The following is an 18242-nucleotide window of genomic DNA, read 5'->3' on the forward strand; positions in this document are numbered from 1 at the left end:
TATCTTGTAGACATCTTGAACTTAACCTGTCCAATTATCTTCCCATTTCCCTATCCCTCCTCTGTTTCTAAAATCCTTATTACTATAAAGACCACCATCTTCCCAGGCATGTACATTTTCAATTGAAGTGTTATTTTTGATTCTTCTCTCTCTCTCTCTCTCTCTCTCTCTCTCTCTCTCTCTCTCTCTCTCTCTCTCTCTCTCTCTGTCTCTCTCTCTCCTCCATATTAAATTATTTGCCATGTTCTTTTCTTTCTGATCCTCATAACATCTCTTATTTTTTTCTTTCCTCCAATACAACCACCACTATGAGTAAGCCCTGGTTATCTTATTCCTGTTTGTTGGTCTCTGTAGCTCTATAGCTCATGTCTCTTCCCACTCCAGTGCAATCCTTCATTCAGTTGTCAAATTCATCTTCCTATTGTATAGGATTGACCATGTCACAATACTATACCATTCAATAAACTGCAGTAGCTCTCTAACTCTCCAGGAACAAATATAAAATCTTTTGTTTGGCATTCTACACATCCTACTTTTCTAGTCTTCTTATACATTACTCTCCTCCATGAACTTTGCAATCCAGTAACTCTTTGCACATAACACTCCATCTTTCAACTCCATTTATTTTTAATGGTTCTCATTCATGCTGAGAACTCTTTTCTTCCTCATTGCTATCTCTTAGCTTTCCTGGCTTTCTTCTGTTCTCAGTTAAATCCCTCCTGCAAAAAGCTTTCCCTAGTCCTCCTTGATCTTAGGGTTTTTCTTCTATGATTATCTCCAACTTATCTTTGTATATAACCTATTCATATATCTTGTTTGAATGTTTTCTCTCCATTAGAATATGAGCTCCTTGAGAATATAGAAATATCTTTTGCCTTTTGTTGTATCCTCAGAAGTTAGTAAAGTGCCTGGCAGATGATTAAAAATGTTTATTGATTGCCTGTAATTGAAATATCTATTTGGGATTTAAAGCCCTTCACAACTACATTCCAGTATATCTTTCCAGCTTTGGAAATTACTTCCATTTCTTGCCTTTTTTAGTTCAGTGGAACTGACCCTTTTGCTATTCTTCTATGTCATACAAAAACATAACTAAAAAATAAAAACCTAAATAAGAAATTAAGGTATAATACTATTCACTAAATAGAACCATGTAAAGAAAGATTTATAATGAAAACTTTTTGTTGAATTGAAATGAGACAATTTACTTTTGCCTGTTTTTTTATTGCATAATTGAAAATTTCAACATAACTTCTCCTGAAAAGCTTTTCTATTCACTGAATATTGTGACATATTTGTTGATTGCATTGTATACCTTTCAACAAATAAGTATCTAAAAATAAATTCACCAGTTTGGCTAGCTACATTGCTTAAGCTAAAGAGAAATAAAATGTAACAAGCCATCAAAGTACAACACAAAGCAGATGATCTCATTTATTATTTATTAAAACTGTTGTCCTTGGATAAGAGACCCTATGTAGTTATATCTTAATGATTACTTCAACCTTTCATCTTAGAAGAAGTTATCAGGAATGTTGTAGTCCTCTCTATTGGAAGAAGAAGAGATTTATAATGAAAACTTTTTGTTGAGTTGAAATCAGACAGTTTACTTTTTGCCTATTTTTCAAAATGTAACAGAAAATGTTACACCATTTCCCACACATAATCTGGTATAGATAATGCATAAATTGGAGTCAGTGCTCCAAAATTTAGCTAGGCCAACTGGAGCCCAGGCAGACAGGCCTAAGGTTCATATTCCTGTAAAGCATGTGACCTAGGAAAATCAGATGGCATCCCCCTCCTCTCCCTTGTTCCAAGAACAGCCACATTAAAACTAGAACTCCCATATAAGGTAACTGATTTCTGTGTTAGATTTGGGTAAGAAATGCTTCCTTGTTCGGGCTAGAATGTGAGGCCATCACACTCTAACCAATCAGAGCAGAGGTCCAAGCCTGAGTTAGTGGTCTTCTGATCCACACAACTAAAAAGAATGACTAGGTTTTGATAATCTACACCTTTTCAATTCACTGTCAGAAGGCTGGAGGACAGTGCTAAACTCCCCAAAATTTCCTTTATTGAGGGCTCACAACTTTTCTGGTGACTCCATTTTCCATCAGTAGCTCTACTTGACCTCTATTCCATGGAAAAATATGTCCCAGATACTCCTTAATAGGTCCCCATAAAAACTTTTGGGGGCAGCTTGGTGGCCAGCCCTGAAGTCAGTTCAAATCTGGCCTCCGATACTTAACACTTCCTAACTGTGTCACCTCAGGCAAGTCATTTAACTCCAACTACCTCAGCCAAAAAAAAAAAAAGAAAAAGAAAAAGATTTCAACTTCTTTTTATGTGCTATCTTCCCCTTTTGGATTGTAAACTCCTTGAAAGCAGGAATTTATCTGATTTGTATACTCAGTGTCTGGCATATAGCAGACATTTAATAAATTACTGAATTGAAAAATTAGAGCAAGGGTATCTCTTTAATAATTGTAAAAGTATTTGCTCACCTCTTCCTCTTTCCTACCCTTGAAAAAGAAATATTTTACTTAGATAGCCTAAATTGCCACAGAATGCTGGTGATTGGCTGTATGCATTAAAAAATCTGTTTCCCAAGAAGCTGGATGTGCTACCAGCAAGCAATGTCTTTTGCATTCTAATAAAGCCTTTTCTTTTCAATTTGGCAACTTAAGTTATTTGATGCCAATGGATACAGCTGGTGGGTGAGATTCTGTCTTCTCTCCAAAAATCCATGCTGACAAATTCTCCAACAAAATTATTTGAATATTTTAATTTCTAACAGAGAATTATTATCTACAAGTACACCCCATCCCCCAGGACATGCACTCGGATTAAAAAAAAATAACTATATTAAACTTGTCTTCTCAATTAAAATGTGCATCCCTTTCCAGTAGGGATTGTTTTCATTCATTCTACTTCTATCCACAGTACCTAGCTTGGAATAGGTATATAATAAATAGATGTTTGCTGATTTATTGCTTCAATTGTTATTTGTATATTTAAAAATTAACATTTTGTGAGAGCACAAAGTTCTAGTCATTAATAAATCTATTTCTAGCCATATACATTTGTTCCTTTTTTTTTTGTGAAATATTGTTTAATTCATCTTTACCTCATCCCTTTTAAAATTCCTATTTTGTGTGTTTTATAAAGTATATATCAGTACAGTGAGACATTGATATATTGCTCAATTAATATATTTAGATAGTTTTAGAATTAAAATGAAATTGGATTTTTTTGTATCACCCATACAGCACACATCATAAATTTGGTTGTTCAGAAATTTCAGCTGGGATTTGGGATTTCCTGGCAAAGATACGAGAGTGCTTTGCCATTTTGTTCTCAAGCTCATTTTACATATGAGGAAACTGAGGCAGAGTTAGACTTACCCAGGGTCCTATAGATATTGTGACTGAAACCAGATTTGAACTCAGAAAGAAGAGTCTGACTTCCTGACTTCTGGCCCTCTATGCCATGCTCCTCCCCACTACTTTGAATACCACTAAAGGGAACCAAATGAATTTTCAGAAATTCAAATTTTATACTCTCATTCCATTTCATAGGATACAGCTGAGTCACAGTAAATGCTATTCAATACATGCTGAGTGATGGAATGAAAGGGCATCCCCCACAACTTCACGGATAGTTCACTTTCAAAAAAAGTTTGGCAACGACTGCCCTACGCCAATAAAAGTTCAGCTCCGGTCCAAAATAAAATGATCGGGGTAATCAAGGACGCTTGGGGATAGAGCAGTGGCCTTGAAGCTAACAAGACTTAGGCCTGTCTTATCTCATAACCCATTGGGGCAGCTAGATAGTTCTTTAAAAAGCAGAGCTCTAGGGGGCAGCGAGGTGGCTCAGTGGATAGAGCACCAGCATTGAATTCAGGAGGACCCGAGTTCAAATCTGGTCTCAGACACTTAACACTTCCTAGCTGTGTGACCCTGGGCAAGTCACTTAACCAGCCTCAGAAAAAGAAAAAAGAAGCCAAGTCTGCACCCTAATCCGGCCTAGTCCTGGTCCATGCGTGGTCTGGTCTGGCCAATGGACGCATTAGTTCGGTGGCCTTTGCCCAGCCTTGGCTCGCTCCTTAAGATCCACTCCATTTGCATATCATTTGCATTTCCCAAGAAATGAAAAATAGCATGTTCCCACCTCTTCTTTTGACAAAACCTGTTCTCGTTAATTAGAGTCCAGTTTGCTTCATTGTTTTTCCCTTTCTATTATACAGTAACATGTCTCTGGTTACAGTTGGTCCCCAAACTTATTCTTACTGAGGAAACATCACCACTCTCAGCTCTCCCACCAAAAAACAAAAAAACAAAAAAACAAAACAAACAAACAAAAAAAACAACACGCAGACACGCACACAACACGTAAGTACGCACGCGTCCTGAAAGCTCCGCCCCTATGCCGCCCACAAGTCTTTAAATTTTAAACGCAGAATTCAGGCCAGTGAGCACATAGCTTCTTCCGGTCTGGCCCCGCCTCCGTGTAAACGTCACGGAATCGCCCCAATCAGAGCTGGACTTTCCTCCAAACCTTTTCCGGTTAGCGACAAGATGGGGCGTTGCTCGTTTGATCTACGTAAAGAAGAAGCCAATAGAAACAGAGTCTGGTTCAGGGCCGAGCGGGAGCTAAAAGTTTTCTCGGCCAATGGGAGCATCTCGTAGGGAGCGCGGGAGGCATTTGACTGAAGGAAGACAAGAATGGCGCTGGCCTTGTGGTTAGACAGGCCCGAGCCTAGGTATTAGTAAGAGAAAAGAGAGAAGCGTCTTGTAGGAGAATAGAGTCACCGAGAAGGCTTGAAAGGGGGATTTAAGGGGAGGAAGCTGCGTTCCTGGACCTGGGCGTTCCGACTGGAGAAATACAAACGAGTTCCTCGGCGTTGGAAAACTGGGAAAGGGGCTCGCGGACCCTGACGGGGCTTACAGAGAAGGCGGAGCGCCGCGCTGACCTCGGAGGGGCGGCCCCGAAGGGGAGGTGCGCAGTGACCTCGGAGGGCGGCCCGGGGGCGCGTGGCACCGAGCTCCCGGGGGGCGCGGACCCTTCTCTAACAACATGACCTGCTGTCACAACGTGCTGCTGCTGCTGGACACCGCCGGATCCGCCAGGAAGAGCCATGTCCAGCTGGTCGCCCTGCGGCTCCTCAACTACCTGAGCTGCCGTTTCGGCCTGGGCAGAGTCCGCTGGGGTTTCCAGTTCTTCAATTCTCAGGGGGCGCGGAGCCGGCCGTCGCGAGTTTCCGATTTCCGTGAGCTGGGGCCCAGCAGCTGGGAAGACTTCGAGGAAGAGCTGGAGGCCAGGTTCGGGGATCGGGCCCAGCGCCCCCACTTGCCGGGCCCAGCGACCAGGGCCACCCTCATCCAGAACGTCCTGACGGAATCCCTGCTGGATTACCAGTGGGACCTGCCCGAAATCTCCTCGCCTACCAAGCCCTTCTTGAGAAGCAGCCGGCGACGCTTGCTGGGCTCCCCTGACGAGCCTGGGGGGACGGATGGCGAGCGCAGGGGCTTGATGAACGCCGTTTTCCTCTTTTCCCCGTGCCCCCATTCCCAAAGGGAGCTGCTGCAGTTTGTGGCCAGGAGCGATGCCCATTCCCAGCACTTGCTGCCCAACCCTCAAATGGTCATGGAGAAGCTATTACCCAAGAGAGTGCAGGAAATCCTGACGGGCAGAAAGATCTCTCTTTATTGGGTGGATACTACTGAGACGTCTAAGGTACGGTGGCTCCCCGGAGGGAATGTTTGTGCGTGCAGACAGAATGGAGCTTTTGTTAAAGACTCAAGTCCAGGACTTAAGCTTTAGAACTAAAAGAAGCTAGGTCGGCCGGTTCGTTATATATTTAAGCAAATAGACCCAAAGACATAACGAGACTTGCCCAGTGTCAGAACCTTTTGGCGTTCAAGTCCTCTGACTCCAAATACGATGTTCTTTTCTCTAAAGCATCCTCTTACTCTTGAAGTGAAAATAAATCATTCATTTGAGGCGTTTATAAAGCAGAAACATTCACTGTAGTTGTTCATTCTTATTAAGTATCAGTAGTTCTTGTTTTCCTGCTCTTCACCTCTTCCCGAGAGCCATGCTTTTCCCCAGAATTTTCATAGCTCTTTTATCTAGATCTCTTCTTTGCAATTATTAGATTTTACTTCCTATATTCCCTTTGGTTAGTAGGGCAACAGTTAGTCGCTCTTGAGTCTGTTGTTGAACAATCCTATTTCTGCCCTTTTCAATTTTGTAATCTATACAATGAGACAATTGGAATAAACGTCTTTCCTTCTGGCTCCAAAGCCTATGGTCCTTTTAGATTGTAAATCCTTTAAGGATAGGGATCTTGTCTTTCTGTATTCGCCATGAATATATACAGTAAGGGTTAAGAATATGTGTGGGAACACCCTCCAGTAGCAGATTTCAGATTCAGTAGTAGTAGATAAATCTCAGTGAGGCAACGTAATACAGTGAGACTAGTGATCTGGCCTAGTGTTCGGTCACCCTGTAAAACTACTGTAAGAGAAATCATTTGAGAGAGACCCTGGGTAAGTCATTAACCATGTCGTGTTTTAGCTAACTCTCTAAGGTTATAAATTGCAGGGAAGATCTAATTTGCTTGGGTAGAGAAGGAGTTTCTTCATCTGAGTTTTGCTCTACCACTGAAATCATAGATCCTATCCCTAACTCAGAAGATAAGTAACTCCTAGGTAATGCCTAGTAAAATTTAATAAATGCTTAATGAATTGTTAAACTCTCCCTTTAAACAGACTGAGATATGGCCAATATATCTGTTCTGTTTCCCATCCTTTATTCCAAGGGAGCATTCTTATGGACATTTATCACTTTTATTTTTCTTATTGGGGAAGTTTTTTCTTTATAAGAAATAGGAGAGACCTTTTATTGATCTATTTAAACTGTCATTAAAAAAAAAAAAAAAACAATCTCTTATATACTGCTTAAGCAGATGTTAATGAATGTAGATCATGTATCCTTAACCTGAAGACCAGTAAAAATTTCCTAACCTCCTTATGGCTAGAAATGGATTTAAGTTTCAGACTAAGTCAATTAACTGCACAGAATGCATGAGGGCTTTATAGCAACTCTATTTTTTTATTCTGTGTCATAAAAGCTGCAAGAAATACTTCATTTCCTCTATTCCTGTATATACAAAGGCAAATTTGGAACTGTCCTTGCTCTCAAAACTGTTTATAGTCTTAAGAGTATACAAATCTAATGCTAAGTTATCTTCAAGAGGAATTAAAGGATAAACATTCTCTTGATGGTATGCATGCTCCATTAAAGTGGGTAAACTAGCTATTCTTTGATGCCTATATGTGCTAATTAAATAAAATGATTCTTTAATACAGATATGGATTTGGTTTTCCTGTAGATACAGGTTGATGACCTGAGATTGATTTTATTTCAGCTGCAAGATGCCCCAGACCACCTTGGATACTGGACAATGGTTGAACTATTTCAGCGTGTAGGAGGGACTGTTTTGCCTCCTGAAATTTTAGCCCAGTGCTTTAATCAAGATGGTGAAAAGTTGCCCTACTGTGATAGGGTGAATGCTAACCAGGGACCTACTCAACTCCAATTCTCCCCATGGATTTCAAGTTTGCCGTTTGAATCTACTTTAAACTGCTTGCTATCCCAATCACCCAGATACCACACATCATTCCCACAAATGGAAGGAATATTATTCTTGCCTGTTGAAGGTAAGAAAATAAGGGGAAATAAGAAGCTAATTGTGACTGGCCTTCTCTATTCTGTATAACAGAACGAACCAATTCATTTCTTTATAAGGTAATTGTGAGAAAGGCTTTATAAACTGCAAAGCCCTACATAGATGTAAGCTACTATTCATTTTGTTGTGTCAGATTTTTGCTGTTCTTTCTTAATATAATTAAGTCTTATTATAAGCTCTTTTAGGTCAAGGGCTTTTTTTGAAGTACATAATGCAATATTTTGACACCATAGCTATTCAAGTGTTTATGAAATGAGTCAGAAGATATAAACATACCAAAGAGGTCATAGAATAATGGTGAATCTCATCATAAAGGATGCTAATCTTTATGGTTTTTGATTTTGGGTTAAAAAGTCTCCCTTTTTAATGCTTACTAAGTATTGTCTGAATTCTTTCCCCATGAATTTCAAAGCCATAATTTTGAAGATATCATCTAGATACTAATTCATGTCTATTGTTAGTAATTCTCTTTAGCTATTTCTCTGAATTCTTCTGCAAAATCAATAGTATTATTTCTATGCTGCGTAGCTGTAATGTAGTCTTTGAATCAAATAATTGTTTTTGAACCACAACTGACAAAGTAATTTATTTTTTCTAATGAATATGTCTCTTAAATTGAAAGTTAATGTTATTTTTATAAAACAGGTAATAAGCCTCAGCAAACCTGGACAGTCACCCTTGAGCCTTTAGCTATACATCAAAGGAACTTTCAGAAACCAGTCAGTATTTTCTTAAATGGCACTATAACCCAATGGACTCATCCAATGAGCAATAGCTTTGGCACAGAAAGCTGGATTCTACAGAGCTCGGAGAATGAGAAATCAGAACAAGGGAAATTATTTCAGCAACTTGTTAGAAGACTGTCAGCTGAAGAATTACATTTGGTAAATATTATTTATATAACATAGTTTTATGTAAGAGAAATTATATCTTTCTGTGTTGACATAGTGACGTATATTTCCCAAATTATTGGATAACATAAGACATAGCCATGATAATTGTGAATGTTGGTGTGTGTGTTCATGTATGTGAATATGTATATATGTGTATGTGTTTGGTAATATGGAACCAGGAAAGAAAAGGTGCCCATTTGACACCATTAGATTCCAGATGGACTTAGTATGTGATGAAATTCAAGGAGGAATACAACAATCAGTAAATGTACCTACTGCCTTGGAGTTTTGTAAACCAAGTTTTCGTTTATTTTGTCAGTTATCTGCTTTCTTCCTCTTGTGGATCTTATTGTGAACTGAATTTTCTGTTTGAAAATCAAGGAGCAATAGACTTTCTGATATAATCATAAATGTAAAAAGAAACTTTCAACTTTTACATTCCAGTCTGGACATCACAACAATAGATTTAAGATCATTTGAATTTCCTTTTCTGTGTGTAGGTTGCTGATGTAGATCCTGGTGAAAGTTGGCCACGGAGTACTGGAATTATATCTCCTCTTTCCAACACTGCTACAATTCTCACTGTGTTTCGAAATGAACATAATGGATTCCAGGAATATCTCCACCAAGATATGACAGAGAATCTTCATGATACAACTTACCTTCTCCCAGATGTTGTAAAGAGTGTATTGAACCAAATTCATAATTCATATGAAAATTCTAATACTTCTGGTAAGCACATTACTAGTATTAAAGTTGAGCTCTTAAATAATTTTTTAGTTTTGGTTTTCTCTATTCATTAAAGTAAAGAATCATTATAGAACTGAACTGTATCTGCCCATACTTGTGGGAACTGTATCTGCCCATACTTATGGCAAGTCTCAAAATTGTAGACTTTAGAGCTGGAAAGAATAATTAGGTATAATAGATTAAGTATAAAAGATCATCAAAGAGATGGAGTTTCAGACCTTTTGTTGTGCTACGAACCCCTTTTCAGAATACTGTTTTTTAATGCATTAAATAACCTAGAATTATTATTAGTTTTTATTTTGCTGAGGCAATTGGGATTAAGTGACTTGCCTAGGGTCACACAGCTAAGAAGTGTTAAATTTCTGTTGAGGCAATTGATGTCCAGAAGGATTAAGTAACTTTTTAAAGATGTCACAAGTAGTAAATAGCAAAGCTAACAATCAGACTTAAATCTCTTAGCTCCAGATGCAGGGCTTATCATACTACCTCATACTACCTTCCTTAGCATTGTTACCCTTAGAGTGAAAACCATTGTTTTATTGGAGTTGAATATGTTTCAACATATTCAGTAGTGATTTAGAAACAATTTTTTTTGTTTATTTACTCAATTTTAAATCCATGAAAAAGCAAAATCAAATTTGTTCACTTAAACCTTACTGAATTTTTGGATGTTATAAATCACAAATGTAAATACTGTCATTTTACATACTTTTTTAATAAGCAAGTGAAATTTTGCAAATGAATTCAACTATTCAGCCATTTGTTTGGATAAAGTAGAAGTAGAATATTTTACTTGATCTCCATACTCTACTTGACTTTGTTTCAGAGTAAATATGTAGACATTGACTTTAGTCAGACTTTCAGATAATCCAGGATCATTAACTTTATGCTATGTATAGAGTATCAACTTAAATTATTTTTTTCAATTTGTTGAAGAACATTTCTGATTGAAATGTATTAGAATTGGTAAGTTATTTGTTCTTTGTACAAATATAAGATTTCCACAACCTACAAAGCTCTTTTTTTTTTGGAATATATTTTTCAGAACCAGAAGGTCACTAAAAAAAAAAGATTCTGGCAGTTGTATTTTGGAGGGGAAGAGACATATTTTTCAAATTTCCCCACCAGACTTGATCTAATGGAATTCCATTTCAGAACACAATAAAAAAAAAAATCTTAGCAAAGAAATAGTAGTGTGTTAACAAAAGTTTAATTCATCTAATTTGCTTTTCACTATGTAATTAATAGTGTTAGATATTTTATTTCATGTAGCCATTTTCTAGGCAGTAATTCAGTACCTTGAAATTTCATTAGTATGAGTATATGCTCTATCATTAGAGATCTCAATTCCCCTAAAAAGTAGACATTTTTAAGAGTTTCAGTAAGAAATATTCATCACGTCGTGATGACCAGTCTGGCTGGCAGTGAGGACTGGTTTTTGGGTGACAGTCTTGGCTTCTCATCAGACCTTTCCATTTTGATAAAACTTGCTCAAGTTTACATTATATACACCTCACTGTCAAAAATTCAGAGCCCCTCCACATTTTAAGGCATGAAAGTAGTACTTTAATGGAATGTAATTTTAAAAATGTTAAGTGTCTGAGACAGATTTGAACTCAGGTTCTCCTGAATTCAGGGCTGGTGCTCTATCCACTGTATAACTTTGATTACTATGTATATCAGTCATCTATCAGAGATTCTTACCTTTTTTGCATGTCATGGATCCCTTTGACAAGTCTGGTCAAGTCTGTGGATCCCTTCTCAGAATAACATTTCAAATACATAAAATAAAAAGAAACTATATTGAGTTAGATAGCTTTTTTCTGCATCTAAGTTCACAGACCCCCTATAATCTAACCACAGACTTCTTATGGGTTTTTTAGATCTAGATTAAGAACCTCAAAAGAATAATTCTTGATTTGGCCCTTGGGGAGAGAAATTGAATGGGGGATGGAAGGTCAGGTTTTCTAAATTTTTAAAATTTTGTAATGTATTATTTCCTCCTATTTATGACCCTCTCTCTCTCACCCTCCCCCACTCCCATCCCAACAGACATTCCTGTTTCTGACTGGGTCCAACAGGAACTTGGCCGGACTCATCCTTGGAGTGCTGCAATTGTGGAAAAGTGGTTTCCTTTCTCTAATCACAGTGGTGCAAGTTCAAATTTAATGGAATCATTCTGGTAAAACATCTTATTTCTCTGTCTATTGCTTAGTTATTAATGTTAACTCTCAGTTATCTGCATATGTATTACCTAATTTGATTTTCTCCCTGCTAGCCAATATGCATCTTCTGAAGTCCATTTGACACATGCTAAGGGAATACAAACTTATTTTAATATCAGCCTAAGCAATTAGAAATTTGCTTCAAAAAATGTGAATATTCTAAATGCAAATCTACTCTTTGGATTATCTGAAATGACTGTTCACTATAATAAATGTAATTTTTATATTCAGGTACTTAATACATATTATAAATTGTATTCTATGAAGTATCAGTTTTTCTTTTTGATGTCTTTCATGTTAAGTTATATTGGTGAACTGAATTACCTGAATTCACCCTTGAAAAGAACTTTATCCTTCTACAAGGATTAGTTCATTTGTTTATGGTGAAATATATTCAGTAAAGTAAACATTTGTCAAGATGCAGGATTCGTGTGCTTTGTGGAATTTGGTCTAGCAAATCTTAATCTGTTGGGTTTTTCTGGCATGTTATCTCTAGGTTACTAGAAATTTATACCCATAAAATGAGTGTTAAATTCCACTCACATATTTATCAATCAGTTATGTGCCTGTAGTATACGTGGGTATTGGAGGACAAGGGAAATCTAGTCTGATAGCTGTATGCATTTACTATTCTTCTATTCTCTTATCCCAGTCTGAAATTATGTCAAGTAATGGAAGTTGATAATAAACAAAGAGATGGGGCAAATTTTGAAAGTTGTACTGTTACCAGAATTCCATAGACATTAAACTTTTACCCATTGGTTAGGTTTCTAACTAAGTTTTCTTCCCAGACTGAAGACAGAATTGAATGATCAAGAGGCACAAAAATTAGAAGTAAACTATTTTCTCTGATCCTTTATTAATAATCTACAACTAACTTTTCATATTATCCAGTGAAATTATTTAGAACTAATTTCACTCACATTTAGTAGCTGGTCCTTCTTTTAAAATCACTTGCTATATATGGCCAGCTAGTTTAAGCAAAACAACATATTAAGTTTCAAAATAAGATAATGTCCTTGAAAAATAAGGTATTAATAGTAATGTTAGGCTTTTTGGAAGGATATTTGGTTCTTTTAAAAACATTGATAGATTTTTGACTTTTGAAAAGCAAAGAAGACTTGGTCATTAGTCTTGGTTTTGCCACTTAGCTAGGTATATAACTAGGAACAATCTTTTTCTTCATTTGTAAAAAATAAATAATACTCATCTCACATTATTGTGAATAAAGTACTTTGTAAATAATGAAGCTTTGCATAAATGAATTATTTGTATGTGTGAATCAATTTATTTACAGGTTACTACAAGCTACCTCAACTAATAAGGAAGAATCTTCTAGGACAGAAGGAGAGCTAACACATTTTCTCTCTGAGTTCTACCAGAGAAAATCTCGTGAAGAATTTACTACAATTGGTCAAGAAGATAACAAAAAGAAACGTATGTATAGCACAAAATTGTTTCTTTTTTTAATGAGTATTTCCAAAGTAGAAGATAAAAAAATAAAGAATAATATGAGGCTGTTCCATATTGCTTTTTTTTTTAATCATGTAATGAATTCAGCCCATTACTTTCAAATTGTTCTTGTTTATCGCTACTTCCTTCTACATTCCTTTCTTCATTTTTTTTAATGTTTCAGTTGTTCTCTTTGATCTTTTTCACCTTTACTTTTAGGCTTTACCATGTAGAGTGGATTATTCTTGCTTGTAAGCTTTTTGAAATAATTGTATTTTAAAATCTCTTGTTTATAGTAAAAACTATTAAGTCTTGTGTAATCCTTACAATGGTTTCTTGATACTTGAACTCTGGCTTAAATTGTTTTTTTTTTTTTTCTTTGCTATGGTGTCTCTGAATTTACAGTATGATATTACTGTGACTTTTTTCTTTTTGAAATTTCTCCCAATAAGTGATTGATGGACTTTTTCTAGCTTCACTTTGCCCTCTGGTTCTCATAGATAAAAGTAGTTTTACTTTATGATTTCTTGAAATAGTGTTCAGTCTTTTTTTTTTTTTTTTTTAATAATTTTTGGGCAGTCCTATAATTCTTAAATTCTTCCTTCCTGACCTGTTTTCCAAAATAGCTATCTTTAATGCAGATACCTTATATTTTCTTCTATTTTTTTCAGTCTTTTGATTTTGTTCTAATATTTCTTACTGTATAGTTCAATCATTGTAAATGTTCTGTAGTCTCTCAATTTGTAATCCTTCTCTGGGAGGAGGTTTCTTTTCTGTAAAATCTTTTCCTCTGTGAGCAGGTTTCTTGGGAGGCTTCTGGAGCCTCAAGCCAGAGCAAAGGTAGAATCTCAAATCTTCTTCTTCTTGAATCCTGGCTCTGAATCTCCTCTAGCTTCCCTGAATCCTCCTGGGAAGTCTTGTTCTTGACCCAATCCAGACTGCTGTGCAGGCTCAATGTTGCCTTCTTTTATCCTCCCAGAGAATGGGCTTATAGGTACTCCAGGGGCTTGTGGGAACAATTTAAAACCAATGACCTTGCTCCTTTTAAAGGTGTAAACTCCTTTTCTGGACTCCTTTTAAAGATGTGAACCCTGAGCTAGAGAATTGTTAAGTACCGACTTAGCACCTGGTAAGAACCTAACAAATCATTAATTTCTATTAGGTCTTTTCTAATTTGTGGTTAACATATTATTTTGGTAAGCTACTTATTCTCCTTCCATTTTCCTCCATAGGTTTAATAATTTTTTCCTCTTCATTTGTTTTAACTATTCATATAGTATAAAAAGAAAACTGGTTTTTCCTTTAATTTTCCATTTAACATTGTTACAAAATTACTTTTTTCTTTCTAGGTTATATTTTTGGGTATCCTTAAATCTACTATGTTTCTTTATAGTGGTGTGTCTGTGTGTGTGTAGATAGATAGATAGATAGATAGATAGATAGATAGATAGATAGATAGATCTATATATATATGGATATATATAGCTATATATATAGATATATATATATAGATCTATATATATATGGATATATATAGCTATATATATAGATATATATATAGATATATATATCTTGTATTTATTCATCTCTCCAGTCTTGATTTCCAAATCGAGGCTTTGTGTCAGAACCAGAATCTAACTCTTAATGCATTTTACATTTGGGCTACTTGCTTGATCTCAATCTAGGTTACTTGGGTTCCTGATCTTTGAGATTTAGAATGCTAGGCATCTCAGTATAGTATGCTTGATGTGGTATGATTTTTAGGTTTTTACTGGAGTAGAGGCATGGAAGCTAGATTGCTTTCATTCAGGTAGCTATCTCAGCCAAATATCAACAAAATATTTTCATCAAGCAGGTTTCCTTGGGGATAAAGTGATATTTTTATTAATATGTCTCCTTGAATAGATGTTGAAATGACAAATTTCTTAATGATGGGCAGCTTTTAGTTTCTATAACTGAAATTAATGAATTTTTATTGGAATTACCCATTTAACATAATATAATATAAAACTGTTCAACATATAGAACTCTTAAGTTAACTCTTAAGTTAACCTAAGTTAAATCATTATATAGGTTTTTTGTTTCCAATCTTAAAGAACTCCATTTTTTCTCCTATTATATGTCCCTTATATTTCTTGTATTATAGCAACATTTCCCTAGAAAGTTCTTAATTATCCTTAAAAATGAAAATATTTTTTCTTCCTTTGATATTTCCCAGGGGGTATCCCTGGTACTCCAGTTAGACAGAAGATGAAGAGCATGTCACGTTCTCTAAAGATGTTGAATGTTGCAAGGCTGAATGTAAAAGCTCAGAAACTTCAGCCAGATTGCAGCCCATCCTCTTCAGCTGGGGAGAAAATAGTCCAAAAGACAACTTTCAGAAGAAATGAAGAAAAACTGGAAGAGAAAGGAAAAATGTTGAGAAATTCTAAACCTAAAGGTACTTGTTACATCCTCTAATTGGCTGAAGCTATATGAGTGACAAATAAGGGGCCCAATGCAAAGGATTCATTTATCTGAAAGTAGGATTTTTAAAAATGTGTTCTTTCTTTTTTAAGATACATTTTAATGGTAAAAATTTTAATTTTTACAATAGTAACTTTTCAATAACACTTTCTTTTTCTTTATCTCTGCATTAAAAAGTAGGGAGATTAATTTTCTCAGCTCTTCAAGTCCAGCTTGATTATTTTATTCATAGAATTTAATTTTGTTTTATTGTTTTTTCAGCTTACGTTGTTATAGTCATCTATGTTGTTTTTGTAATTCTTTTGGGGGGCAGCTAGGTGGCGCAGTGGATAGAGCACCAGCCCTGAATTCAGGAGGACCTGAGTTCAAATTTGTTCTCAGACACTTAACACTTTCTAGCTATGTGACCCTGGGCAAGTCATTTAACCCCAACCTCAGAAAAAGAAAAAAAAAATTATTTTGACTTCAGAGGCTTCTTGTGTTTTTCTGAATTCTACCTCTTTATTGTTGTAATCATATGGTGCAGTAATATTTCATTTCATTCACATAACTGTTTAGTTATTGCCTAATCAGTGAGCACTTAACTAAACAAACAAGTTTCCATTTCTTTGTTTCTACAAAACAAAATAAAACAAGAAACTGTTGCTGTATTTTGGCAAATGTATGGCTAATAGGGAGAGTGGCATGAAAACTTTATTCTTAACTCCAGTTTCATGATGGTGAATTTTTTTGAAATTCTTTAGTGCCTAGGCAATTTTACAAATATATTAGTTCTTACTTGGTTTGACCAGAAGAGTTTTAGTACAAAATTATCTTACTTGAGGGATAGTTATTTAGTTATCATAAAAAATAATCACATATACATAGAAAGTATTATTTTAGCAGTGTCTTCAAAGGATATTTGTGTAGGACTTAGATTCAGCAAATATTTATTTAATTTCTGGTATACTAAATCCTGAGATACATAGTTTAGATAAAACATGGTTCTTGCCCTTGTGAAGCATATAGTTTAGCAAGGGGATAAAACATAAACAGATAACTGCAACACAGTATTACATAAGCGCTTTAAAGAATTGAACAAAAGTGTTTATTGAGATTCCCAGGAGAATATCTGAAGTAATCAGGGAAAGTTCAGGACTAGTGGCATTTTGAGCTGGTTTTAAACTTAGTCTGGAGAAAGATATTCCAAGCAGAAAAATAGTATGAACAAAAGTAGATTATTGATTACCTTTCCATCTTCTTGCCAATAATTAATGCTGAAAGTGGAAAGAATAGCTTTGAGTATAAAGGTAAAAGTAATTTCTGTACTGGAGAACAATCTGATGAGATTAAGTAGATGGTATGTTTTCATTTCTGTTTTCCACCCTCTGCTTCATTAATTTAATATGAAGATGAATATTTCCATCAAGTGGGCCAATTTTCCATACCCTAGATGTATTTTTCATATTTTGATTCTTTGTGATCACTAAGTAGCCTATAGAGTTTGATCAGGATCACAGAGGTTAACAACAACATTGAAGTTCCATTTAACCATAAACCAATTTTGGGGATTTAATCTGAAGACATCAAGTTCCATAGACTCTGAATACAGACAAGTAATAACAAAATTAAGACTTCATTTGAACATCAACTTATTTTTCATTATAATGGAAATTTGTAGAAATGTACAAGTATGTAGAAATTAATGAATTTGAAGCATAAATCAATATTTTAACCTATTTATATAGCCTTCATATTTTTATAATCTTAAATTATAACTTAGCTTTCATTCTCTCTTTTTTTTCCTCCTGAGGCAGTTGGGGTTAAGTGACTTACCCAGGATCACACAAGCTAGGAAGTGAAAAGTGTCTGACACCAGATTTGAACTCAGGTCCTCCTGAATTCAGGGCTGGTGCTCTATCCACTACACCATCTAGCTGCTCCCATCTTCATTCTCTTTAATTGAGGTCCAAAGTTTTGTCCCAGAGAAGAATTGAGATATTTAAGTGGAACATTTATTACACACTGTGTACCTGGCACTGTACTAAGTACTAGGAATACAAAAATCAAGAAAACTAAATAGTCTCTACCCTTGCATTCTAGTAGGGGAATACCAGCATAAAAAGAATCTGAAAGGAGAAAAGAATGAGGCTACTTGCTCCAGGGCCAGACAGCATGATAGATGTAAAGCAGGCTGAATGAAGGGCCAGAAGAGGAGAGTTGGGAACAGCATGGCTGGACTATTTTATAATGTAGAATTGTTAGGCAGGGGACTCATCAGTTGCTAAGTCAGTTTCAGGGTGGGGTGCTTTCATCACTATAGTGAAAGACAGGGATATAGAATAGTCTATATACTTTTAGAAACAGCCTATATGTTTATTAGTTTTGCTGAACTCTTCTTTTTTCCTCTTTTCTAATCTTTGTGAAAAGGAATAGGTCTTTAAGTAGGGGAAGGAATGGAAAGGATCTGTTCAGAAATTAAGATGATGCTAAAAACTACAGGTAACATTAAAAACAAAAGTTTTGAAAATAAAGCAAAAGTAATTATTGAGACCCAATGATTTGCCTGAGATTGTGTTGTGTATTCTTACTAATAGAAAGAATATAGAATATTATCAAACAGCTCATAATTTAGTTAAGGATCTAGACCACCTTATAGAAAAGCAAATTAGCCAACAAGATAAGATAGTAGATGTGTATTGTAAATTAATTTTAAAGCAAGAG

The 18242-nt window shown here is 35.7% G+C and overlaps 1 protein-coding gene across 2 annotated transcripts in view; it reads left to right on the forward strand.

Annotated features, from left to right (window-relative positions):
* Nucleotides 1-4508: 4508 nt before the first annotated feature.
* The window catches only part of TICRR (TOPBP1 interacting checkpoint and replication regulator), a 39388-nt gene continuing 25654 nt past the window's right edge, over nucleotides 4509-18242 (forward strand). Inside the window, exons 1-7 of one of the 2 annotated variants that reach the window (XR_012487018.1) lie at nucleotides 4509-5736; nucleotides 7433-7724; nucleotides 8399-8637; nucleotides 9147-9378; nucleotides 11449-11578; nucleotides 12919-13058; nucleotides 15292-15513. Coding sequence is in view for 1 of the 2 variants with exons in the window: in XM_074295138.1 (XP_074151239.1) it covers nucleotides 5077-5736; nucleotides 7433-7724; nucleotides 8399-8637; nucleotides 9147-9378; nucleotides 11449-11578; nucleotides 12919-13058; nucleotides 15292-15513 (1915 nt within the window). In the remaining variant the exon portion in view is untranslated. The remainder of the gene's footprint in view (nucleotides 5737-7432; nucleotides 7725-8398; nucleotides 8638-9146; nucleotides 9379-11448; nucleotides 11579-12918; nucleotides 13059-15291; nucleotides 15514-18242) is intronic. The other variant, XM_074295138.1, reaches the window with a different exon arrangement.

This window comes from Sminthopsis crassicaudata, chromosome 2 (assembly GCF_048593235.1).
Source record: "Sminthopsis crassicaudata isolate SCR6 chromosome 2, ASM4859323v1, whole genome shotgun sequence".
NCBI classification, from domain to species: Eukaryota; Metazoa; Chordata; class Mammalia; order Dasyuromorphia; family Dasyuridae; genus Sminthopsis; species Sminthopsis crassicaudata.